At 46.5% G+C, this 27,989-nt stretch overlaps 2 protein-coding genes across 12 annotated transcripts in view; one reads left to right on the top strand and one right to left on the bottom strand.

Moving 5' to 3' along the window:
- The window catches only part of LOC137425079 (pterin-4-alpha-carbinolamine dehydratase 2), a 33,390-nt gene extending 27,737 nt beyond the window's left edge, over positions 1-5,653 (top strand). For both annotated transcript variants that reach the window (XM_078776275.1, XM_068113105.2), the window contains 2 exons: positions 2,469-2,549; positions 2,801-5,653. In XM_078776275.1, the coding sequence (XP_078632401.1) occupies positions 2,469-2,549; positions 2,801-2,899 (180 nt within the window). In that variant the 3' untranslated portion in view covers positions 2,900-5,653. The remainder of the gene's footprint in view (positions 1-2,468; positions 2,550-2,800) is intronic.
- Positions 4,546-27,989, bottom strand: part of LOC137425078 (E3 ubiquitin-protein ligase MARCHF8) — a 216,728-nt gene continuing 193,284 nt past the window's right edge. For all 10 annotated transcript variants that reach the window (XM_068113093.2, XM_068113100.2, XM_078776274.1 and 7 more), the window contains 3 exons: positions 25,408-25,588; positions 7,640-7,787; positions 4,546-6,219 (listed from right to left, as the gene is read on the bottom strand). In XM_068113093.2, the coding sequence (XP_067969194.1) occupies positions 5,894-6,219; positions 7,640-7,787; positions 25,408-25,588 (655 nt within the window). In that variant the 3' untranslated portion in view covers positions 4,546-5,893. The remainder of the gene's footprint in view (positions 6,220-7,639; positions 7,788-25,407; positions 25,589-27,989) is intronic.

Here is a 27,989-nt window from a genome sequence, read left to right as displayed (position 1 = left end):
CAGAACACTGCCTTGGGGAACTCCAGCCTGAACAGGAAGAGGAGATGAGAGAAACCCATTCAGGGCCACACGTTGACTACGACTAGAGAGGAAGTCCGCCAGCCATGCGTGGAGATTTCCATGGATACCAAAAGAGGAGAGTTTGGTGAGCAGAGCGGGGTGCCAGACCGTATCGAAGGCACGTGATATGTCAAGGGAGACAGCTCTAATTTCCTGTTTGGCATTGAGGACCTCCATCCATTGCTGAGAAAGCAGTAGCAGCATGTCCAGAGTAGAGTGACCAGGTCTGAAACCAAATTGATGATCAGAGATCAAGCCATTGGAGAAGAGGAAAGATTTCATATCTGAAGCAATGATGGATTCCATGACTTTACTGATAATTGAGAGAAGGCTGATTGGTCTGTAGTTGCTGGGGTCTGTTTTTGCACCTTTTTTGTGCAAAGCGGTGATATTGGCAGATTTCCAAGCAGATGGCAGATGACCTTGAGCAAAAGAGTGTGAAGAGAACAGAGAGAGGGAGTGAAAGAGCAGAAGAACAAGATTTTAGGACCCGTGGGCTGATGCCGTCAGGTCCAGTTGCAGAATAGCTAAGAGTTGCACTGTGTCTTCTGTTCTTTTTCTGTAAATAACTTCGTTCTTCTTCTTTGGGTTTTGTGTAAATAATAATAAATACCTGTTCTCCCTTTACTTGGTTTCCTTTCTCGTCCGATCGCTTTAGTGATTTCCCCATTGAGTTCCTGTGGTGCGATTTCGGCCAACGCTTCGCAATCGGGTTTCGTCCCTTGATAAACGGCTCGCGCCGCAGTTCGCTTCGCTCGGCGCAATCCATCAATTACACTGTGGCACGGGCGGGAGTATCTCCTTGCGTACCGGGAGGCGCTGGTACTTAGGTCATAGTACGGATAGGCCTAATGCCCTATCCAGCGCTGACCGGGCGTGACGTCATACCCCCAGGATCGGCGACAGCCAGTATACAGGACAAGGGGTTAACCCCCCTTGGTAAGGGGAGCGCCGACCCCAGATCCGTAACAATATATATATATATATATATATATATATATATATATATATATATATATTGCAGCCTTGCATAACTAACATAACGTAAAGTACGATGAGCAAAGGGGCGCCATTGTTATGACATCTCTGGTACCCCGAGAGGTGACGGCAGTGACGGAACTTCCCACAAGCTCAGTGGTATGTGTGTGTGTGTGTGTGTGTGTGTCAGCTCTATTACGTGCCTTAGCCCATGAATAAAATAAAATAAAACCCACAAAGCATTTCCATCACTAATTTTGTCTTCAATAGTTTCTTCAAAATCCCACTGATCTGTTTAAACATACTGAGAACCTTCAGAGTTGCTAATGATGTAACAATCAGTATCAGAATCTGAGCTCAGAATGCAGTTTCTCTATGTAAATCTGCCATTTGGATCATGGTGAGTTAATGGTGTGACATCACTGGCAAAATCGACACTCCAGGAGTCCAGGGCTATTTGACACTTTGGCAAAAAAAAAAAAAAAAAAAAAAACCTTTCTAATTAGACCGTGATTAATGATTTTGAATGGCTTTTCAGAAGAAAAAAATTGCGTTTGGGTTCCCCTTTAACCACACCAACAATGTTGTGCTGCCTCTGCCATCATGACTAACATAGCACCTGAGACATCTTTTGTCAGAATCACAAAACTTTGCACCCATTGGTGGGAAGACATAATGTGCGGACTTCGCTTTATTTCATTCAAATATCTTTACCTGTTTCGGAGAAAAAGAATAGTCATTACCTTTTAACATGCCCTCGTAGCATCAATCAATGACAAGGATGTGCTGCCAGGAACGCCTTGGCTATGAAAGGGTTACTTTTTGAATTTTAACTATCATTGCTGGACTCGGTCGGTGGTGTTATGGTTGGTGTCTCCGAGTCTTGGAATGTCACGGGTTCAAACCCTGGCCGAGTCATACCAAAGACTAAAAATGGTAATGCTGCCTCCTTGCTCGGCATTTAAAAAAGATAGAGCACAGACAGACATCCATAGGTTGGCAACCACTGTGCAGGCTTGATGGGCCTAATGGCTTCTTCCTGTGTTGAAGCTCCTTCCAAGGGAACTCATTTTTAAAATCTTCACACCAATAAAAGCAAACGACATAGCTTGAGAATCCATCAACTAACCCACACATCAAATGTGAGCATCAATCCAAAAATCAGCAGAAGGAACTGCATTGTGGAACATGAAAAAAGGGAATGGAGGGGGAGGGCAAATCAAGGGGGAAAATTAAGATAAGTTAGGTGACAAGGGGGTGGGATTGGGGCGAATAAACCAGTATTTTCAACATCAACTTTCAACACCAAAATCGGTGCTTCGGCTACACTGGTGCCTCATCGCTCGATTTTTGGTCTATAGCAGTGTGACTGTTGAAGCGGGCAAAGTATGTGATCAAACCGATTTAATGGTGGGTTTTGTTGTTGGCAGGCCTTCGGGTTTATGACTCAAGTTGCTCTGGAAGCGGAGAAGATGAACCATCACCCAGAATGGTTTAATGTCTATAATAAGGTTTGTTGCCATAACTTTTCTATTGACAAGATTATATTGTCCCTTGATGAAAGGAGTGGCTTAAATGGCACACTTTTGTTGGTATTTCGTTTAAAATCACCTGTTCATATGTGTGTATATATATATATATATATATATATATATATATATAAAATAAATCAATGAATGAAATGTATTGCTATTTATGATTAACCAAAATTACTGTTTAGAATGTTTTTGATTAAACTTCCATTTCCCTTTTCCTTTTTCAGGTTCAAATCACGCTGACATCACACGACTGTGGAGGGATATCCGAACGAGACGTGCGCATGGCAAAGTTCATCAACAAAGTTTCCGAGTCGCAGTACTAGAGCCCAAACGATCACGCTTTGCAATTGAAGACCTGAGTGGAAGAAGTACTTGAGTCACATTCTTGGGCAAAGTGTGTTAGAACCAGGAACTCCATCTACAGTATGTTAACAATCCATGTCTGATAAATTTTGCATCGTGTTATATTGTGACTTAAGTACTTCTTCACTTGGGTCTTCAATTCAACCTGAAACCGTTGCCTTTTCAACATTCACTTCGTGAAAGAAAAAAGAAAGAAATCACACTTATTAATGCAAGAAATTTATTTTTGGTAAAAACGATGTCCTTACAAAAGTCATTCACAAAACCCAAAGTTTGCTCTTTCCAATTGAATTGGCGACTTGAATTGCAGCAACCGCTATAAGCTAATTATGCCGGCTAAAGGCAGTACTGGCAGTCATGTCATCTGCCTCCATTTGATGTGATTAAGCAATTGTGATTGTATTACATCGATTGTTTCCTGCCATGGCGGAACAACAACACATGATGGTCAGAATGACGAGCTGCACTGCCATGCTCGCATCATGGCCCTGTAGATGTCGTACGCCTTCGCATTTAAATATTTATCGTACCGATACGTTTTGAATATTTTTTTGAGAGACTGAATTTGTCACCACCTCTGGATATTGCATTTACGGCAACTTCACGTCACAGTAGTCTTACCAATGGTGCACCACACAACATAAACACCTCATTTCCTCAAGTTGGCATCATGGCATGTACGGTTAAAGTTAAGTGGACGAGAGGCATTTTAATGTGTGTCACTGGAAATTATCATGCACTTGGTGGAATTATTTAATGTAGATTTTGACCGCAACTAAGTGCGTATCGGTATTATAGTTTTATGTGGTCAGTGAGTTTGTCAAATCCAAGATATTGTATACTGTTGAGTAACAAGAATCCTTCAATGGCTACAATGTTCATTTTATTTTTTGGTTTATTCCAAAAGTCAAGGTGGGTGGGCAGGGGTGTGTTCGACCGTCACACTTTTTGATTGATGTATTGCAAAACAAAACTAGAAAGTAGAATTTGACGCATACAAGTCTATGGATATTCTTCTGCCCATGTTAGATGTCGACCCACTGTTGTGTGTTATCTCAAAGGTCACATGAGAAGAAAGAAAGCATCAGATGCTTTAACGAGTTATAATGTGCAAAATTATTTTCCAAAGGGCACATGACCTTTGACTTGTTAAACTTAAAATTGTATGAGCGGGTCACAGTAACGAGAATCAGTTCCGCACGCACAGACGGACAACCCAAAAACATGATGCCTCCACTGCCTTCTGTTGCAGAGGCATAAATAAGTTAATCCTTTGCATTGCACTTGATGAAAGGGCATTTGTCATCCCATAATGAGCACGATTGGACAGAAGTTGTTTTTATTTTTAAAAACGTTTATTTTTTTCTTTTTAATCAAAATGTGCAGTAATAAGGTGCAAATAAGGACAGAGTTGAGCAGAATCCTGCTCTACCTTGCATTGCTGGCTTCGTGTTTGTTTGAAGTCTCAGCTTTTCTGTGCTGTCAATTGGTCATTCCCAAGTTAAGGGGCACATCTAAAAGGTTTTCCTGCATCTCAAATTCCCCAAAATGGGAAAAGTGTAGGGGGAGGAGGATGCCCGATTTTCATTGCAATCGTCAACTATGATTTGTTTTTTGTTTAAAACGGTCAAAAAGCCTCATGATCATAAATGGAAACCAGCAGTGTAAGGTCCAGCGTATAACCTATGCTGCAGCACATCACTACCTCAGCTTTCCACAAACACAACGGACTTTGGATCTCGAGCAAAAGAGTAATGTCATGGATGAAATCTAGGTGAAACTGCTGCGGGAAACAAGGAGAAACGGACATTTTTGGTGTTGATCCATCAGAGCAATAAAGAAAGGGCCATCAGAGAAGAAGAGCACAAACCCTTCGGCCGATGAAGGGTTAATGGCCAGAACGTCTCCTTCACTTTGCTCCTTGCTTCTCGTGGCGGTTAGCATACCACAATCAATATCCTGTTGATTTCATCCATCATACCTGGTTATACCTGGCTGCCAACACAGTTACCCATTGTTCTTCACCAGCAAGATTAGTTCTTCATTCTAAAAATGTAAAATCATCTTGAGGTTGCTTTTACGTTTTCATTTTAATTGCTAGTTGACACGATACTACAAAATGGCCGATACTTTTAACACGGAGTCCTGTGAGACTTCTCGCACTTGACTATACACTGCAGATAGCAATTCCCACACTGGTAGAACGTACACGAGGGTGTGCAACTGGGTATAGCTCATTTGCCTTTAACGAATGGAATGCTGCCATTCCTGAGATCTTTTTGAATTTGGTGATTAAACTAAAACCACTTTGCTTCCCCTATCACCCCGTAACGGTGTTAAAATAAGCAACCACATTTCTGAGACGCACTAGATGGAAAGCGGGGAGTTCAAGAGAAACGATATCCACTTCTGATACACTTGATTTTCTTAAAGCCACTCCATACCTGTGATGACCAAACGTACGTACACACCATTGTACCGCAGAAGACAATGCTGAGATATTTCCATGTGCCAAAAAGGACGACGCTGACCATCTCGTTGCCAAGAATTAGGATCAAACGAACTGTAAACATGTTAGCTTTGCTGAATAATTCTGCAAATGCACAAACTTAACCTTCAAGATCGAATGCATGACTTTTGATCTTCCACCCTTGTTGAAATGATCCAATCCATTTCTGTGCAAGAAGATCTTCAATAAATTTTTCGATATTCAAGTCTTTGTAGTCCAAATGATTTTGAAAATGACGAGTAACAAAGCAATGAGGACCTTTTGTTTTTACAAGGTCGAAACCACCACTTGGATGCAGGCCTTTTCGGAGTGTCTTGCATCATCACCTATTTGGTATGAGCGGCGAAGCCAATAACTTACACACATTTTCTTTGAGAACCTCGTAGAAAATGCTTCGCATCTATCTCACACGAGCCCTTTTGTTGCTCCACACGTCAATGCTGCTTTACACCTGAAGCACGTCTACGGTCGCTTCGTCGGCATCGGGTCGTGATGATGCGGTGTCCGAATGTGCGAGTGGCTGCTGCTGCTCCTTGCCAATGGACCAACGCTCTGAGCCAGTGTCTAATGGAAGTTTATCGTGCGGTTGGGGCCATTTGTCAGCCGCCGAAGCCTCGGGGCAATTCTGCACGTAAATGACGCGGTTGTAAGCCTTGAGTCGGCGCCACAGCTGAACGTACACTTTGCACTGCACGTACATGAAGACCAGGCCACCGGTGAAGCCAATGGCCACCACGACCAGCTTCGTCCAGAAGGGCCACTCGAGGACATCTACGACACAGGGAATGGACACGTCATTGGATCCTTCATCGTTCAGTCTCTCCGGGTATTTCACATTCAAATGCTGTGACTTTCACAAATCAAACTTGTGGAGTTATAAGCGATGGGTTGAGCCAAAAGGAGGCAAAGCAAGACCTAAAGTCTAACAGCGGCGTATCCGGGCTTGTAAAATATTATAAACCACAAACACACATGATTAGCTTTTTAAACAGTCGTTAATGCCGTTTATAACAAACAAAGAAATTTGGAGGAATACAGACATCAGTGAGGTAAGTTTTACTTACAGAACTGAGCAGTGAGCGAAGATCTACTGTAATCTATATACCCCACAATGGTTGGAGGTGTGTTCATTTACCAAGCAGCTAGCTAGCGCTTGCCAAGCCAGCCGTTCCTTAACGGTTTTGAATGGAGTGCTTGCTCGAATGCTTAAACCACTTGGCGATCTCTCCACAATAAAGTTGGTAAACTAACACACACCCAATGTTCTTGAGACCCGACCACTGATCGACTGTAATCTACGTAACCCAAAGAGGAATGACCCTTTCTGCAGTGAGCAGGTGTACTTGTAATTTTAAATGTCGGTCGGTCGACTTAGCCGTCGTAATGACATCATAGACGTAATTTACGTAACGGACACAAAACTGATATATTTTAACTTCCAGTAAGTTTGCAGTCACTACGAAGGGATTAGTGTTATGATTAGATTTACTTTAATATTAACGTTACATTATCATTAGCTATTTCGAAAATGATATTACTATAAAAAAACCAAGGCGAATTCCTTACTTCCTCGGTTATTAATATTAGTGCCGAACAACGCTCTTCACTGATCATGAACCATACACCGCTTCAAACCATTAACTTTCCATTCATGACATTGGGATTAAAATGTTATGGTTATATTTGCTATATTATTATTACGAAAACAATACTACTGAAACGATACACTACTGTATTTAGCAACCCTGGGCTTAATTTGTCCGAAGCGGTCAGAAGGTGAAGCATAAGGCCTATACGTACGGTATTGTTGGAAGAGACGTAACGCTGATGCTTTCGATATTTCATTGTCATTTTAACAATCAGTGTGTTTGCGTTTCACACTGAATGAAAAATGTAAAGGTAGAGCATGGCGATTGTGACATATGACAGGTTCAACGATATGTTCGGCTTGAACAAAATATAAATCAACATAGCAGTGTGTGGAGAGTCAGCCGCAGCACGGCCGTAATGACATCAGACGTAATGACATCACCCTGTCATGTGACGAAATCCTCAGCTATGATTGGTATACATTTGAGGTGACATACATACATACAAACACTGTTCTGGACTGCTTAGCCTATGGGCTACGCCATAAAAACACAAAACAAAAATGAAGAACAAAATGCAGATGAACGAAATGTCAATATACTTGTCCGTTGGCCCTGACGGATCTCTTCGGCTGTACGGTCGATGAGGACGTAGAGAGACCATATGACGCAGGTGATGGCGATAATGTGAAAAGTGACTGAGCAGACGATTTTGCGGCGCTCGCTGCCCGACATCTGCAGTTTCTCCCACTAATGATAAAGGAAGAAAGTTCAGGACAATAACCGCAAATCAAAACATTAATTCATTCAAGTGGCAATGAGTACACTGAAGCAATAATTACAACTTGTACCAACAACACAGGCTGACAAAACAACTCCATATATGATCAAGACAGTGGATAATTTGTGTCCAATGTTGTGCATACAGTAAGGTGATTCTTCTTCTTCTTCTTCGTTCATATGCAGGACAAGGCTGTAGGGAAGCATCATTGGCTGTAAGGATGTGGCCGTGCCGCTGATGCAGTGCCCTCTGCTGGTTAGGGCAGGAATTTGCAATTTGTTCAGGGTGCCGGCGATAGCTCGCAGACTCTTGGCGAGGGAGACCATGGGATATTTAACGCCCACCAACGAATGCTGGCAGACTGGATGGCCGTTTAACATCCATCCGAGGAATGGCACACACATTGATGAATCGCCATGCCTGTGAGACACCGGGATGACCGTTTATAGCTGGGTCGGCATTCAACGCAGGCTAGACAGTCGAGAGGCGTGTGCATACCTCTAGGCCATCCTGTAGAATGTAATAAACCCCCTACAATGAATATCAATATGCTCATTAACTCCCTGTAAGCCACCAATAGTTTCACCAACTCCTATTATTAACACAGTGAAAAGTCAAAACTCATTTGTTAGGAAGTCATTGAGAATTGCAAAATAAAATTACTTTCTATTTCTCTTCAAAGATTATCTTTACTTAATTCAACAATCTGGGATGACATAATTTTTAGATTATTGATAAAATTATTAGATAATTGATTAGATTGTTATGATAGAAGACACGTTGATTTAGTCTTAAAATGGACACCAGAGGCCTATGGCACCTCAGAGGTATGCGGAGCAAACAAAATGGTGGAGATTTGTTTTTTAAGCCCCTCCCAGAACGGGGGAAGCCCCACCCATGAACAGACAGACAAACAAACCGACTGGAGCAGAGTATTATAGTGATGGGGGAGGCTTAACAAGTGATGCTGCTTCCACTTTAAGCAGACCTGCAAACAAATGATCCTACCAAGAAGCAGCTTTGATTTTCTTCATGTCTGCATGGTTTATATTGCAGTGCTCTGTGCATTTGAGTTGTGTTGCAGCAAAACAACAATGCAGCAATATCAATTTATTTAGCTTATAATTTATTTTGAGGGTTTCTATTTCATAAATGTACCTTGGTATGGCTTTATTTTTCTATGAAACCGAGGCTCATGGAAGGGTGGGGCGACAGAAGGAGAGAGACCACAAGCAGGGCAATGAATAGAACCACCTTCAGAGGCCATTTTTCCCCGCACAGCGGGGGTTGGCCTTTTTCGGGCACCGTGGTCCCCTTTTTGAAGCAATGTTTTATGGCCGGATGCCCTTCCTGCCGCCAACCCTGTTAGTCGCCTCTTGCGACGCACAGGGAATTACCAGTGAACTGGTACTCAATTTGCCGACCTCAGAAGTATGACAGGCTGAGTCAACCTCCCTGGCGTTAATTCAGCGATCGACCGGGATTCAAACCCAGGAGCCTAGGATCCCAAGCCAGCACCCTAACCGCCAAGCCAACACCAGGCTCAAGCAGGGCAATGAATAAAACCACCTTTAGAGGCCATTTTTCCCCGCAAAGCGGGGGTTGGCCTTTTTCGGGAACCGTGGTTGTTGTTGTTTTTCGGTCCCCTTTTTGAAGCAATGTTTTACGGCCGGATGCCCTTCCTGACGCCAACCCTTTTTGCCGCCTTTAACGACAAACAGGGAATTACCAGTGAACTGGTACTCAATTAGCTGACCTCGGAAGGATGACAGGCTGAGTCAACCCCCCTGGCGTTAATTCAGCGATCGACCGGGATTCGATCCCAGGATCCTGATCCCAAGCCAGCACCCTAACCGCCAAGCCAACACCAGGCTCAAGCAGGGCAATGAATGAACAATAATAAATGGAAGGGGATGTCAAGTCGATTGAATTCTCGACCCGATTATAAACTCAGATGTGGGTACTCGCAGGCAGGGTGTGGCATCACAAAGGGCACCTACCATCCCTCAGATGGACGTTTAGCAGAGTGTCCCATCTGCTAACAGCAGCGTTAATGTTAAAGATCTCACGGTGTCTTGCAAAGAGAAGGTAAGTTGTTGCCGGCACCCTGGCCAAATTACAAATTCCTGCCAATCGAACGTCAGGCCTGACTGGTGGTTTCTGAAGGATGGGCCAAACTCTGCCCACCCCACAGTCCCTTTTAGCTGACCCCACAATCATGTAAAATTAATTGGGGCATTAAAGAGATAGCAGTTGTGCATATCTCAATGGGAATATCATTTTACTTCTCAGAGGCATCCAGGGTGAAATGACCAATTCATTCAAACAAGTTCAAACTTGCCTCTGCACCCACATGACCTAAGCACCATACTTAAGCACTACAAAGCCACACCTCAAGAAGACGTTTTTGGTTTTTTTTGAAAATATTCAAATACATGAAAATATTCATGTTTACAAAGAGTAACCTGATTGTCTATCACTTGCGTAAAGAACCAAGAAACTCGCACCTGCCGTAGCCCATTTTTTTTGATTAGCTGTGGTCTTTTGTTCGGCTGCAGCCTTGCCCGAAGCAACATTGTTAGGGGTGAGGGAGTGGGGTATCCATTTGGCTACCAAGGCACTTGTACTGACTGCTTCAAACTTTGGTTTTTCAACAATAAGCTTGAAACAAAAAGAGTCCTTGGCTATCCAGTGCAAAGACAAACTCTCAATCTTCTTCAAAATCAATTTATATGAGGTGAGGCCGAGTAGTACTGAGCTGCTGCTCTGCTCCGTTACACTCCTCCACTGCCCTATATCTCCCAACCCACCTCCACCTTTCTGACATCCTTTTTCAAACAAGTCAACCATCTCAACCGTGGTCTACCCCTTTTTCTCCTGCCCCACTCTTTCAACACATCTACTCTTTTCGGAAGTCTATCTTTCTCCATCCGCACCAGATTCCATGCCCACTTCAGCTGGCTCTTTACCAATCCTCCCGCCAAGCTCATCTGCACACCCGTCTTCTTCCTCAGTTCGTCCATCCCCCCTTCTATCACCCTCTTCAGTCACGCAATCCTCGACCTAGATGTTCTCGCCGACCTTGCAGCCTCTGCTGTTGCTGCTCTGTCAGTGCCACAGTCTCCAGACCATATACGTATGCTGGCATAACACAATCTCAGGACGTTTCCTTTCAAATTCCATGATGTCTTCCTGTCTGCCAGCAGACCTTCCCCATCCCTCCATGCATTTGCACCAACCTGTATCCTCTTCCGTACCTCTGCTTGAGTTATGTCACCATTCCACCTTGGTACACAATTCAATTTGCTCTACTGTCTGACCCACATTACTTCTGTTTTGTCAAAGCTCATATTCAATCCAAGCTTCTCAAAAGCATCCTTCCACTCCTCCAATGCTTCCTGAATTTCCTGATCACTCCCCGTTACTATTGCCACATCATCTCCTTACAGTACCTTGTTTAGAATGTCTTTCATACTGACCAGTTCCATCACCATAAATAACATAATTGGGCTTCCCTGCCTCAAACCAATGTTAATGCTGAACTCCTCTGGCATTCCAGATCCAACCAAAACTCTTCCCTTCATTCCTTCATACTACCTTTCACCATCCTAACTTCTTCCGCATTGCCATGCATCTCAGTGCCACCATCACAATCTCTCTCAAGATGGTGTTGTATGCCTTCTTAAGGTCCAGAAATCCCAGTGCCATTCCCCCTTGTACTATACTACCAGTCTCTTCTTTACCACTTGTCTGAACCTAAACATCCCATCCATCGACCCTCTTCCCTTTCTGAACACCTGGTGTTCTTTGCCTATCTTCTGCTCCACACTTTTCCATATCTTGCCATGCAGAATCCTCTCCAAAAGATCTTTATAATGTGACGAAGAATATTGGTACTTCCCGGGATCTTGCACGTCTTCCTTCTCCATATTGGTACAATTCGACCAGTCTGCCACTCCTGCAGAATCTTACCCTCTTTCAAATTGTCTTCACAAACCTTCAGTATACTGGTCCCTCTCTGCCACTAAATTACTGTCTCAATCGCTGAACACCTCCTCAACCCCCACTCTCTCGCCATCACGTCATCACCATACTAATCCCTGTCTTTAGCTATTTTATAGATTAAATTTATCTCACCAACCTCATCTAACTTGCTGAGTAGGTCCACTTCCATAAAATTTCAATTTCTTGCCTTATCCACTGTTTTAGTTGCTGCTTTCTTCTTCTGCTCATACAAGTGCAACAACACTGCATCCAGCTGTCGTCCTCCATCCATGATTTTCTCTATCTTCTTCCAAGCACATCCTTTTCGCAGACTACCTCCGATACTTGCACCATCCACCACATCTGGTTTCTATTCCATAGCGCTGTGCCCTTTCCTGATGTTCTTCCACACAAACCTTTTGCAATGCCTCTCTATACCTAATCCACTCCTCATCCAGAACCCTGACTTCATTGCTAAGTTCCTTCTACTTTGCCTTCACCCTCTCATGCTCTACAACAACGTTATCTTTGCACTTCCACCACCCAGATTTAGCATCCCTTTTCTTCTGTATGTGCATAATAAGCATCATAGGCTTGTGCTGAGTTGTGAAATGCTCCACCACCACCACCACCACCACCACCACCTTGCAGTCCCTAATCCAACACAGCTGTTGCCCTCCTGACTAAGCGCAAATCCAATTCTGTCTTTTGTCGGTGCTTCGGTGTAACTGCCCACTCCTGTATGTAATCTTGTGGCTCTTCCACTTCTGGATAAACGATCCAGCTACAGCTACACCGTTTCTTGCCACCAGCTGCACCAGAAAAAAACATTGACTTTTATTGATTAAATGTTTCAGTGTTGTATTGGTTCCAAAGGGATCTTTTAAACTCGAAAGTCTTTTATTATGGAAAAAACTCCAGTGTTCATACAATTTCTTTTAGCATTTATGAGAAAAAAAACCCTAATTTTGATAAATTGAATTATGGATTGATCTGTTTAGCATTCCCACCTGCACAAATCGCTCAACATGTGGGGAACCCAGGTTCATATCCCTTATCCCATTTGTGCTAGAGGTTTTGTTTTCACCCTTGTCTGTCTGTGAGCAGGATATCGAAAAAGGTTATGGACGGATTTGGATGAAACTTAGTGGACAGGTTGAGTGTGTGACAAGGAAGAACTGATTTGATTTTACTGAAGATCCAAATCCGGATACGATAACTTTTTAAGTGATTCTTCACCATTGAGAGATGGATGGGGCCAAAAGCAATATATAAAGTCACGTGAAAAAGTAAGTACACCCCATGTAAAGTTTTGACTTTTTCAACATATTTCAACATACAGCTATTTGATCTTCATTTCAACAATATTGATAGATAAAGGTGATATAATATAACAAATATCATGAAACATTTACATTTTGTAGTCCATTGTATAATTGAAATAAACATAAATGCAAATTTCGCATGTGGAAAAAGTAAGTACACCCCGACATTTATCACTACTTCAAATACCTAAAATTAGAATCAGGTGCACCAGCTCAGGTGCAAATGATTAGAACATCGTTAGAGAGGATCTTGGAGGAACCTGTTTTATTTAAACCTCAGACATTTAGTTTGGTTTGCTCTTTGTTGTTGAAGTGTGCGGCGTCACCATGCCTCGATCAAAAGAGCTCTCTGAGGCCTTCAGAAAGAAGGTTATAGATGCCTACGAGTCTGCGAAGGGATTTAAAAAGATCTCCAAACAATTTGAAATCAATCATTCGACTGTCCGGAAGATCATCTACAAGTGGAGAAGATTCCAAACAACTGCCAACTTGTTCAGGCCAGGCCGCCCCAGCAAGTTCAGCCCGAGAGCAGACCACAAGATGCTGAAAGAAGTCTCTAAGAACCCCAGAATGTCATCACGGGACCTACAGGTAGCTCTTGCCACTGTTGATGGCAAAGTGCATGAGTCTACCATTAGAAAGAGGCTGCACAAATTTGATCTACATGGGAGGTGTGCCAGGAGGAAACCTTTGCTGTCCAGAAAGAACATCAGGGCAAGACTAAAGTTTGCCATTGGACACCTAGGAAAAGACCAGCACTTCTGGAACAATGTGCTCTGGATAGATGAGTCAAAGGTAGAGCTATTTGGCCACAGTGCCAGAAGACATGTTTGGTGAAAACCAGACAGCATTTGACCACAAGAACCTGATACCAACTGTAAAGCATGGTGGTGGAAATATTATGGTTTGGGGCAGCTTCGCTGCATCAGGGCCTGGGCAGCTCACCATCATGGAATCCACGATGAATTCTTCATTGTACCAGAGGGTGCTTGAGGATAATGTGAGGCCATCTGTCGGAAAGTTGAAGCTCAACCGAAGGTGGACCTTGCAACATGACAATGACCCTAAACATACCAGTAAATCCACCAAGGAATGGCTGAAAAGAAAGAAATGGAGGGTTCTGGAATGGCCAAGTCAAAGCCCAGATCTAAATCCCATCGAGATGTTGTAGGGGGATTTGAAACGAGCTGTGCATGCAATTGTGCATGCTGTGCAACAATTTCTTGTTGAATAAATTATTGCAAAGTCAATTTCTCATTGTTTTTTGTTCATTTAGATCACCTTTATCTTTGGTTACTGTTTATATGAAGATCAAATATTTATATGTCCACATATATTAAAAATATAAAAAACATTTCATGGGGTGTACTTACTTTTTCCACATGCAAAATTGGCATTTATGTTGATTTAAATTATACAATGGACTACGAAATGTAAATGTTTCATGATATTTGTTATGTTATATCACCTTTATCTGTCAATATTGTTGAAATGAAGATCAAATAGCTGTATGTTGAAATATGTTGAAAAAGTCAAAACTTTACATGGGGTGTACTTACTTTTTCACATGACTGTATATATATATATATATATATATATATATATATATATATATATATATATATATATATATATATGGTCCAATATATATATATATATATATATATATATATATATATATATATGGTCCAATATATATATATATATATATAGTATATATATATATATATATATATATATATATATATATATATATATATATATATATATATATATATATATATATATATATATATATATATATATATACAGTATATATATATATATATATATATATATATATATATATATATATATATATATATATATATATATATATATATATATATAGCACGATATTTCATAAAGTTGTGGATGAGCTGGTTAGGTGACAAGAACAAGCCGATTAGATATTGGTTGAGGTCTGGATCCAGATCCGGCCTATCAGTGGGATACAAAACGTAAACTGCTCAGCCTGGCGGAGGTATGCGCTCTACCGAGTGCTGTTCTAGTTTGTCCAAGATATAGGTTCATGGAAAAGTGAGGTGACAGAGGGTAAAAAGGCAATGTAGTGTAGTGACAGTGGGGGAATTGGACCACAGTTGGACAAAACATGCAGGGAATGAACGAATAAGGAGGAAAGACAGCAAAGAAGGGATGAAACTCAGTAACCTGCAAGTAAAGCAACAGGATTGGGTTTGGGTAAATGGGGGTAGAATATATCAGAGGTAGTAATGGGGGATAAGCTATGTGGAGAACCACTCCTGGAGGGCTGTTCCACAAATAGGAGTGGAGTTTTGGAAGTAAAATGAACAATTAGTTTTGGTGGTGAAAGCTAATGTTGATCTGCGGCGCAGACAGGTAGAAGTACAACAATGGACGAAATCAACAGCACGTTTATTGAAGTATGCTAACTGCTGTGGGAAGCAAAGCGGAGAAGGTGATGTTTCAGCCATTAACCCTCTTTTGCTCCGACGAAGGGTTAGTGCTTGTAATGTCAGCATCTCCTTGCTTCCCACAGTGATTAGCAGACTTCAATCAATGTCCTCTTGATTTTGTCCTTTGAAGAGGCAGCCATTGGACAAATGCATGAATACTGGAGAAGCTGGAAAGGGTCTGAGGACTGAGAGCGTGGAGGGAGTGAGACAGGAGAGGTGGTTAAAAAGAGGGAGTCCAACGACCTGTCTTCGTTGAGAGAGCGGTTGGCCTTGTACTTCCGCCTCATTGTAGGAGATGCCAATAATGGCGAGTCAACTAATTCTGATGTAATTCATGTGAAAAGTACAATGATATCTCCTTATGTCTTTATCTTGCATGCAATTTATATACAAGCTCTGCCATTAGCCTCAGATTGACATTAAAAAGGAAGATTAAATTGGAAGCCACGACAAGGATTCAAGTGTCAAAGACTCCTAAAGGAGCTTGTACAAAAAATGCATCACCACCAAGGCCATTACGCGACCTCAGTGGCACCTTTATACGAGTAATAAAGGAGATTAACAAAGATCGGGGAAAGCAACACAGTTCTGGGATTTCAGTTCATTACCTAACCCCTTATAAAGGAAAGGTGGAGGAGAACAACATTGTGGGCCAAGTGCTCACGTCATAACACAAAAGCTACTCTGAGGTTTTATTACAAGTTTAAGTTGTCAATTCCTTATAAAATAAGCAATGCTGGGGGGAGGTCACGGTTTTTCGAAGCTGTCCCGATCTTCACGCACGCTCTCAGTTAAGTAATTGTTCACAATTGTATTTTTGTCGAAACTGTATTTATCTAACGTGTGTGTACCAATAGTGCATCCCTAGGAAGATTTTATCGGTGTTAATCTTTCATACCTGTATAAAATATTCGAGTATTTCGTGCCGCGTTATTTTGCGGACTAGTTCTTGAAGCTTCTACCTTGAGGCTTTGTTTTCTCTCAGTGGTCGATTGTGGTCCTACTCTCGTTCTCTCAGTTTTTGCCCAGTCTTTTCACCACATACTTCCTTCTTTAAATTCTTAACTATAAAAAAAACAAAAAAAAACAAAACATTTCCTTTGTTCTTTTCATTCGTTCTTCGACCACGTGTTTCACCCCCATTTCACCCCCATTTTCACGCCATTCCCCAGATCTGTTTTGCCTTGTTCCTTTTGCTGACACCTTTTCCCTTGTTCACGTGACTCGTGGTTGTCCCTCTAAGCTCCCTCTCCCCGTTGGTATTTTTGTGAATATTAGATTGTTCTTCTTCACAGTTCTGTTTAAATATGTTTAAACTTTCCCCTGCAGTGTTTTATTCAATGGTATATTACAACACACTGTTTTTCTTCCTATTTAAAAGGCTTTTTTCAATTTCCTCTCCAACTCATTCCACTTCAAAAAAATATTCAATCTCTTATAATTCTAAATCACTACGTGCTCTAAATTCACATTCATTCCACCCCTCCTCCCTCGTTCTTAAATGGATGGATAAGCAGGAGATGGAGGCCTCCACAATGACACTGTTTCCATCGATGACACTTGAAAATCACAATAAACCCAATTTGTTATAAATGTTCGTCTTGCATTAATCATCCACTTTCTAAACTCCCCCCTTTCCCCTCCCCTCCAAATCTCCCCCCCCCCTTGCCCCTCCCCTCCTAAACTCCCCCTAACCCCTCCCCTTCAAAACTCCCCCCCAACCCCTCCCCTTCAAATCTCCCCCCATACCATTCCTCTCCAATTCTCCCTCCACCCCCCTCCTCCTCAAAGCGGCCTCCTCCCCACTTTGTCTCTCTTCTATCTCATACCTCCACCTCCCCCAACCTTCTACTTTCCTCTGCCCCCCCCCCCCCCCTCAAAGAACCCCTCACTGTGCCTCAGCCCATCACCATCAAACCTTTCATCATCCTCATCCTTCCCTTTCTTGTAACTCTTCTGTAATCTCTGACACACTATCAACTGCTCTCCCTACCTCCCCCTCTCATCCTTCATCTGACCCTACCCCTCCCCTCCTCTCCTGCACCCAATGCTCCCCCTCTCTCCTCATTAACGATATGGATCTCAAACATCCGGGGCCTTCGCTCAAACCTGATTGATCTCTCCATAAAGGTTGCTTCTGACAATCCAGACTTGATCTGCTTAACAGAAACTTTCCTCCTTCAATATGTCTCTGATTCCTTAATATCTCTCCCTGGTTACTCCCTCCTCCGGTATGATAGACCTGAGCCTCGCCCTGGTGGTGGGGTTGCTATCTTAATCAAAAACTCTCTTCCTTACTCTCCCTGCACTGCCCTCTCTCCACCCCACCCCCAGGAGTACCTCTGGCTACGGCTTCCTCTCCGCTCCCACCTTTTGTTCATATGTGTTCTGTACCGTCCTCCAAACAGTGATGACTCCATTTACATTTCACTGTCTGACAACATGGACCAACTTCTATCAACTCATCCCAGCTCTCTCTTCCTCATATGTGGCGACTTCAACTGACATCATGCCAGCTGGCTGGGTGTGGGTTCCTCTCTCACCAGCCATGGCACCTCAGCAAAGGACTTCTGTGACTCATTGGGACTGACACAATCTGTCAATTTCCCGACCCGGATCTCAGTCAATGGAGTATCTTCTCTTCTAGACTTGATTATGACAAACTTCCCTGCAAATGTCTGCTGCTTCTTCTGCTCCAATCGGTTCTTCTGATAATGTGCTTGATAAAGTGGACATCTCTCTGGCCATTCTCAGAGAGCCTCCTCAGCGTCGACGAATCTGGCATTTCACTCAGGCCGACTGGCACGGGCTGCAAGCAGCCATCAATCATCTGGAATGGTCTCCCATCTCGCCTGCCTCTGACATCAATTCTTCCTCGGAATTCTTCCAAAGCAAACTGCTTTCTCTCTTGCACCGATTTATCCCATCTCGTCTTCAGTTGTCTTACCCTTCCTCCTGTCCATGGCACACTGAATCTTGTGGTGAGGCAGTTGCCCTGAAACAATTGCCTTTGCCTCTTGGAAGGCAAATCCAACTGAAGGCAATCTCAGTTCCTTCCACCAAGCTCGGAACAAGTGTGTGTCTACCCACAGGAGTGCCAGAAAGCACTATCTCTCCACACTCAAGAATGAACTCTCAAACCTGTCTCCTTTTTCTGTGCTTTTTCTGGTCTTCATCAATGATCTCTACGACTCTCCGGAAAATCCTCTCTATCTCTTTGCTGATGACTCCACTCTCTGCCGCTCCATTCCTCATCCGTCAGATCGGCAGTCTGCAGCCTCCTCACTCTCTGCAGACCTGGACAAAATCACAGACTGGTCAAACAAGTGGAACATGTCTTTCAATCCTGACAAATCTCACACTCTTACTTTGTCTCTCCAAAAAGACCGACTGGAAAACCCTCCCATCTACTTTCTCAACAATCCTCTCCAAGAAGTTCTGTCGCTCAAGCTTTTGGGTCTCACTATCTGCCATGATCTTTCTTGGTAAAACCACATTTCCAAGTTGGCCTCCAAATCCAGTCGCCGACTGGGCATCCTCCGTCGTGCGAAGTCCTTCCTTGGCACACCTGAGCTCCTCACCACATACAAGGCTTTCATACGCAGCTCAATGGAATACTGTTCCCCTCTCTGGGCCGGTGCTCCTGCATCACACCTAGCTCGGCTTCACGCTGTTGAATCCAAAGCTTTCAGAATCATTGGAATCTCCTGCGATGAAGCTAACTCCGAGGGCCTTTCACTCACTCACCGCAGGCAGGTTGGTGGTCTTTCTGTCCTCTACAGACTCCTCTCCGGCCTTGCTCCCCCAGCTCTCTCTGTGCTCTGTCCCCCAAATATTCCTACAGGTCGCACAAGATCGGCCAGCAACCCTCTTATGGTTAAACTGCCAAAATCTAGGCTCTCTGCTCACCTTCACTCTTTCATTCCCCTTTTCTCCCACCTCTGGAACAAACTCCCCCACTCCCTTCAATCCCACTCCTCCCTCCAGGTCTTTAAAACAGCTGTTCACCACCATCTCTTATCTTTGATCCAAAACCTTGATCTTTTCTAACCCCGCTAATTCACCCCAGATACACTTTTTCGAAATTCCAACTTCTTTCCTGGAAGTCCTTGCAGTGTCCATATGTTTTATACCTCTCCCACCTCCCCCCAAGCCCTCTCCCTCCCACAGATCTCTCGATGTCCCTGCTCTCAAATGTTGTGTTTGTGTCCTTCCCCCTCTCTCCCCATCTTGTCTACCGCTCCCCTTAATTTGTGTTTTATGTGTCGGTTTGTGTCGGTTTGACTTTTGTGAGATTAATGTTAGCTCTTTCACGAGTCTCGGTCTTGCATCCAAAAAAAAAAAAAAATCTGTTATTTTTGTTGCGCAGGACTGTGGCTAGGTTTGGAGGCCAAAGTGATATTTCAAGAAAATGTAAATCGTTTTCCAATTCCAGAATATGCTCACCTGCAGGTAGTGGACAAAAAAAAAATGTAAACACCCAGGTAAATGAGGAACACCCATGTGTTATTGAAGCAAATAACATGCTTGCTTAGGGTCATGAATAAAAATGCTGCACATGCCTGGTTGCCTATAATTGTGGCTATCATGGCTGCAAGTGAAGAACCCCCCAAATGCCCCCATCCACAGAGCACGTGTGGTCGCCCAATGGTTTGATGAGCATGACACTGATGGTATCCACATGTTATTGTAGCGGTTACCGGTAGCATGACACAATTACCCTGCACCGGCCGATGACGCAACCGGCGAGTGGTCACGTGTCCGGACTCGCCCGGGCGTGTTGAGACTTGCCTTTACCGGGCGAACGCTTGCCTTGCATAACACGCCCCGTTGATAGGCGTGGCTTATCTATTTGCATACCACGCCCCGCCTGAGAGGCGTGGCTTTTGTGTGTTGAGTTTCTGATATATATTGCTGCCCGTTCGATGGGCTGATTCAGTGCTTTGGAGTTCGTTTGAGTGAGCTGGGAATAAATAGCTCAGAGAAACCTAATTCCTGGCGTCGTCCATTTTGTCCGATTTTATCGTGCGAGCACAGCTCCCACAATTGGTGACCCCTTTCTACGAACACGGCGATGGAGTCAGCTGTAGCTTTGAAGCTCCCAGGCTTTTGGGAATCTCACGCGGCCGTTTAGTTTGCTCAAGCGGATTCTCAATTCGCCCTGCGGAATATTACGGAGGACACGACGCGCTACCACCACGTGGTCTCCGCGCTCAACGCCTCCTCCGCTTCCCGGGTTCTGAGCTTCCTACAGCACGCGCCGGACGCCGACAAATACAGCGCGCTCAAAGACCTACTCCTCGGTGCGTTTGGACTCACGGAGACCGAACGCGCACGACAACTACTCGACCTCCCGGAGCTGGGCGAGGCCCGTCCGTCCGAAAGCATGGACCACATGCTTGCTCTTCTCGGTGACCACAGCCCGGACTTCCTCTTCCACGAGCTGTTCCTCCAGCGGCTACCCGGGCAGGTACGGTTAGCTTTGGCTAATTAGCCCATCACAGACCCTCGCGCCCTGGCCAAGGAGGCCGATAAATTTTGCTCGGCCAGGCGACACGTCGGAGCGGCCGCCTGGGACCCTGGGCCGACCGAGGCAACGCCCGCGCCACGACCGACGCCTCCACCGGCCGAGTCAGCGCCACTGGCGGCAGCGGCTGCCGCGACGCCCCGTCGACCGAACCCGACGCGACCGCCGGAACCTCCACCAGAGCGGACCATGTGCTATTACCACGCCAGGTTCGGGCAGAAGGCCAGAACGTGCCGCCCACCGTGCACTTTCGGCGGGTCGGGAAATGACCAGGCCGGCACTCGCTGCCTGCCATGAGCGTCGGCCATTCAGGCAGCCTTCTGTTTATCACGGACACGGAGTCCGGGCAGCGTTTTTTGTGTGACACCGGCGCTCAGCTGAGCGTGATACCCGCCTCGGTGGAGGACAAACAGGCCGCGCTTTGCGGCCCCGCTTTGGTCGCCGCAAACGGTTCCTCCATGCGCACCTTCGGTTTGCGCAGCGTCGCATTCTGCTTCGGGGGCCAGCGCTTCAGGTGGGACTTCATCACGGCGAACGTGCCCATGGCCTTGCTGGGTGCAGATTTTCTTTGCGCGCATGGGCTTTTGGTCGACGTCAAACGGCGTCGGCTCATCAACGCAGAGACCTTCAGCTCGCTCGCTTGCTCATTGAGCGGCTCCGCTCCGACCAAGCTAGCCTGCGCGCTCCCGGCCGTTGACGATTTCACCCGCCGACTCGCCCAGTTTCCGCCCTCACGCAGCCGACGTTTTCGGCCGTCGCCGTCAAGCACGGCGTCGAACACCACCTCCCGACCACAGGTCCACCGGTCTACGCCAGGGCTCGCCGCCTCGACCCGGCCAAACTCGCCGTTGCGAAGGCGGAATTCGACGCGCTGGAGCGATTGGGAATTGTGCGGCGCTCGAATAGCGTGTGGGCCTCGCCCCTGCACATCGTGCCCAAACCGGGTGGCGGATGGCGACCATGCGGCGATTACCGCCGCCTCAACGACGCCACCACCCCCGACCGGTACCCGATACCACACATACAGGACTTTTCCACCCGTTTGGCGGGGCGGGTGATCTTCTCCAAGGTCGACCTCATTCGGGGCTACCACTAGGTACCTGTCCGGCCGGCCGACGTTCCGAAGACGGCTGTAATTACACCTTTTGGCCTCTTCGGGTTCCTCCGAATGCCGTTCGGCCTTAAGAACGCGGCCCAGGCCTTCCAGCGGCTGATGGACAGTGTGCTGCGCGATCTCACCTTTCTGTTTGTCTACCTGGATGACATTCTCATCGCCAGCACTTCCCAGCCGGAGCACCTCGTCCACCTGCGCACGCTTTTTGAGCGCCTCGGCCAGCACGGCCTCATCATCAACCCGGCGAAATGCCAGTTTGGCGTAACGGCCGTTGACTTCCTGGGGCACCGCATCACGAAGCGCGGGGCCGTCCCGCTGCCTACCAAGGTGTAGGCAGTCACAAGTTTCCCGCACCCTCGCTCCATCAAGGCCCTACAGGAATTTTTGGGGATGGTAAATTTCTATCACCGGTTCGTGCCTCGCGCCGCCCAACTCATGCGCCCCCTGTACGAAGCCCTCCGGGGCAAGCCGGCTAAGCACGTCATCGCCTGGACCACAGAGATGGACGCGACATTCACGGGCGCTAAGCTGGCCCTCGCCAACGCGACCATGCTGGCGCACCCGGCGCTCGACGCACCCATCGCCCTCACCATGGATGCTTCTGACTACGCGGTGGGCGCCGTGCATGAACAGTGGGTGAACGGAGCTTGGCAACCGCTGGCCTTCTTCAGCCGGCAGCTTCGCCCTAATGAGCGCAAGTATAGCGCTTTCGACCGCGAGCTCCTCGGCCTTTACCTGGCTGTTCGCCACTTCCGCCATCTTTTGGAGGGCCGCCCGTTCACGGCGTTTGTGGACCACAAACCCCTGGTCTTCGCCATGGCCAAGGTTACGGAGCCGTGGTCGGCCCGCCAGCAGCGCCACCTCTCCGCCGTGTCCGAATTTACGACGGACATCCGGCACGTCGCGGGCAAGGACAACGCTGTGGCCAATTGCCTCTCCCGGTCCGGCGCAAACGCCGTCCACCTGGGTGTGGACTTCGCCCGCATGGCGGCCGACCAGGCCGCCGACCCCACGGTGCAAGCTCTCCGGACAGCGGACACAGGCCAGCGGTTGGCCGACGTCCCCTTCGAGGACACAGGCACAGTTCTCCTGTGCGACGTCTCCCTGGGCCAACCTCGCCCCATCGTGCTCACCGGATGGCGGCGGCACATTTTTGACGCCCTCCACGGCCTTTCCCACCCGGGCCGGAAAGCATCACAGAAGCTCGTGGCAGCAAAATTCGTCTGGCACGGGCTCCGTAAAGACGTCCGCGACTGGGCCAATGCCTGTGTCGCCTGCCAGCGCGCGAAGGTCCACCGGCACACCCAGGCCCCGTTGGCACCATTCGACATGCCCGCGCGGCGCTTCGACCACGTCAATGTGGACCTGGTGGGACCCCTTCCCTCCTCGTGGGGCTTCACCCACCTCCTCACAATGGTGGACAGGACCACCAGGTGGCCAGAGGCCGTCCCGCTGGCATCAACAACATCCGCCGACGTGGCGCAGGCCTTCATTGGCACCTGGATTGCCCGCTTCGGCACCCCCTCAGACATCTCCTCCGATAGAGGCCCGCAATTCACCTCCGAGCTTTGGGGCGCGGTCGCCCAGGCCTTGGGGGTCAAGCTTCACCGCACCACGGCCTACCACCCCCAAGCCAACGGCTTGTGCGAGCGGTTCCACAGCTCGATGAAGGCCGCTCTCAGGGCCAGCCTCCAGGACGATGGTTGGGCCGACAGGCTCCCGTGGGTCCTATTGGGCCTCCGAACGGCCCCTAAAGAGGACCTCCAGGCTTCCACCGCCGAGCTGGTCTACGGCCAGCCACTGCGCGTGCCGGGCAAATTCATCCCTGATGCCACCGGCCCCTGGTCCGCGGCTCGCCAACGCTCGATCCTCCAGGAGGCCGCCAGGAGATTTACCCCCGTGCCCACGTCCCACCACGGCTGCCCCCAACCCCACGTCCCCCCAGCACTTCGCACTGCGGAGTACATTTTTATCCGGCACGACGCACACCGGGTACCGCTCCGGCCGCCGTACGATGGACCTTTCCGGGTCCTGAAGAGGGACGACAAGTCGTTCACCATCGACATCGGCAGCAAGGCGCACCGCATCTCCGTGGACCGCCTCAAGCCGGCCCATTTGGACCTCGACCAACCTCCACGGTTGGCCCTTCTTCCATGTCGGGGCCGTCCCCCCGCCCGACCATCCACCGCCCCGCCACCTACCACCCCCACACGAATCGTCAGGGGTCGTTTCGGCCGGGTCATCAAGACCGCCCTCAAACTGACTCTCCTGGTGCATGTTAATTCTGGGGGGGCGCGTGTAGCAGTTACCGGTAGCATGACACAATTACCCTGCACCGGCCGATGACGCAACCGGCGAGTGGTCACGTGTCTGGACTCGCCGGGCGTGTTGAGACTTGCCTTTGCCGGGCGAACGCTTGCCTTGCATACCACGCCCCGTTGAGAGGCGTGGCTTATCTATTTGCATACCACGCCCCGCCTGAGAGGCGTGGCTTTTGTGTGTTGAGTTTCTGATATATATTGCCGCCCGTTCGATGGGCTGATTCAGTGCTTTGGAGTTCGTTTGAGTGAGCTGGGAATAAATAGCTCAGAGAAACCTAATTCCTGGCGTCGTCCATTTTGTCCGATTTTATCGTGCGAGCACAGCTCCCACATTATAACCTTTTCAGCCACCAGATCTGAATCCAATCGAGCAGTTAGGGGATATTCTGGAACGACACCCGAGACAGTGCTTTCTATCTCCATCAAACAGGTGTGAGTTGATTAACTTTCTTGGAGAAGAATGGTGCCGCATCTCTCCTGCAGAACTCCAGACGTTGGCAGACTATGCCATGGCACATACAGGCCATATTGGCCACGCTTGGTGGCCAAATACCCTATTAAGTGACTTTACGATGCTATTTCCATTTCTTTATCCACTACCTGTATATTAAAGTATATGTTATAGGGAAACTATCAACCAGGGATAAATTAAACCCTGCTTCACAATTGCGACTCAGTGTTATAATCACAAGGTTCACCAAGGAAACATACTAGTTCCAACCCCCCCCCCCCCCCCCCCCAAAAGAGTTTTTTTAGGGTCATTGATGAAGCTATGGTTGTGACGTTTCACAAACCTTTGTTGCTGTGTTGGAAAATTTAGGTTTGTCGGCGAGGATCTCACCTTGCGTAGTGTCTTCAGTTTACTCTCCATGAGGAAATTATACTTGCAGAGTTCACAGGAGCGCGTGTCCGAGCTCTTGATCCACTGCTGCAGGCAAGCCTGGTGCACGAAGCGGAGGGAGCCCATGCAGTGGCACGGGGTCATCAGTGGACTCTCGTCATCCCCCTCGCAGTGGCAAATCCTGCACACCAGTTCACCATGTTATACAATATTATGGGTACAGTGAGAATGATAACAGTAATTCCTTGCGTACCCTTTTGGGAGCATTGTGGGCTCCAAGGACCAGACTTGTATGTTTCCATCGATGACAATGCACCCTGGACACGTTGCTAACTCCATCACGGGTTACAGCCGAAGCAGTCCTTATGGCAATAACTTCATAGCAGCACACCATGGCCTACTCTTACGAGAGTTGTCATTGGATATTTAACGTCTGCAGAGGAATGCTCGCAGATGGAATATGTGGCTTAACATTTTCTGCAAAAGACGGAGTACCAAATGATGCAATTCCTGAACATTTCTCTTTGTGCACTGTGCTTGCTACTCCTTTACAATGTGACTTATAACATCACCGGTGATCGCATGCACGCATTGCTGCATGTTGTGCCGATATAGTTATTTATCCTATCTACAGGCCTTGTCCATACACCACAAGATCTAGCCATGACAAATAACCCCCTCCAAAACCACTGGATTTGCATTTTTTTTAAATCTTCCACCTGCCAAATCAGCTGAGTAACCATCAATCATAACCCTGGTGTTGGCTTAACGGTTAAGGTGGCTGGCTTAAGATCCCCGGGTCTTGAGTTCAAGCCTCTGTAGTGATGCTGAATTAACATCAGGCGGGTCGACTCAGCCTGTCATACTTCCGAGGTCGGCAAAATGAGTAACAGCCAGCTGGTAAGGGGACATTGCATCAGCGGCACAGCCGTGCCCCCCAGGAAATGATTCAGCAAAACAGTCACAGGCTTCATACGAATCTTACTATAATTTACCAAATGTCCGTCCGTCTGTCTGTCCGTTCGAAGGTACCGCAAAATCGGCTGAACCGATCGCAACGATATTTTGGGTGGGTAATCCTGGGATCTCCAGGAGTAAAATGGGCTATTTAGTTTTTCCAATTTCAGCTTTGGTCTCCAGCATTCTCAGGTTTGGATTCCCACATAACGTTTGCGTTCACATAACGTTCATTGTGACGATGTTGTTTTCCCGGGTGCCACACAAACGGCTGCACCGATCGCTGCACAGCTGCACCGATCGGACTCGGTGACCTCGGACAAAGACCTTTTATAAGGACACGGGTTGAATCCCTGTTTGAGAGAATTCCAACCCCCTCCCCGCCATCACGACCGTCTCTCCAACTCATAATCCCACGAGATATGCGGAAAAGACGACCCAAAACCAATATAAACATCATTAAACATCATTCGTATATAAACATCATTAAAAGTAAATAATGACCTCGGCCAAAGTTCAAACTACGTTTAATCTTTACATGAGAGAATTCCACATAGCTATTTTGGCGGTGTATACGCTAACAGATCGCTGTCTCCATCGATCTTACCAAGACCGTAACACCTATCGGCTCAAAATCCTTTTAACTGTTGATTTGGTAGTTTTTACAATGAAGGAAACACGTATCGGGAGTACATACGACATTGGGAGTACTAACTGCACGCGTCTTCTGTATCAAGCTTAAATCTCTCATGGCGGATCTGAAGAGCGGAATGCTTGGAGAAGTGGTGGGCTACTTCGGCATGAAGGAGGATCAGAAACGTGGACTCCCACACTGCCACATCCTGCTGATACTTGCTCCCGCATGACGTTATTTTCCCGGGTGCCGCACAAACAGCTGCACCGATCGAGATTTAACGGATGTTTATATAAATCGTTTAAAAGAAAAAAAGCCTTCAATTTCTGATATTTAGCCTTTTCATTTCGGCCTCCCAATTGAAGCCCCGCCCATAGGGCAGGTACCGTTGCTAGTAAATAAAATACCATCAATCAATAAAATCAATCAATCAATCAAACCATCAATCAAGCACTTCGTCAAAAATTGTAGCAAGTACTTAGTGGCCAATCTTCAATTGCGGATGCAAAATTTCAGCCCTACCCCACCAACCAATTCCAGTCCCACACAAAATTCCAAGACTTAGGCCAAACACTTTCCCAAAAGGTGGGAATAAATGGAGCCGTTAAATAAATAGTAGTAATAGATGTAGGTGGGGTAATATAAATTTTGGGATGACCGTCAGAAACATGAAATAAGTGCATAACTAACCAGACACATAAGCGTAGCATTGCTTCATGAAAACCATTCCCGACCTTCGTCAATTTGTGTGTCCTGCTAAGCAGCCATTTCCACGGAATTGAACAAAACGTTTTGATCAAAAACAATGTGCTTTTTCTTACAAAACAAATAGAGAGCAATAGGTCACAATAAAAGGGAATATTTATTTGAGGAGCGGCATTATTGGGATACCGTAATCTCGGAAGCATGTGTACGCAGGTGGTCCCTTAATGCTAGGGTATCCTCCCCGAACTACGTCACTACAGCTAGCAGAGCTGCAATGTGGCAACTG

This window comes from Myxine glutinosa, chromosome 4, assembly GCF_964187855.1.
Source record: "Myxine glutinosa chromosome 4, kmMyxGlut1.1, whole genome shotgun sequence".
In the NCBI taxonomy this organism is placed as follows: Eukaryota; Metazoa; Chordata; class Myxini; order Myxiniformes; family Myxinidae; genus Myxine; species Myxine glutinosa.
The sequence above is the reverse complement of the archived record's forward strand: the minus strand, read 5'-3'. Positions and strand labels throughout refer to the sequence as shown.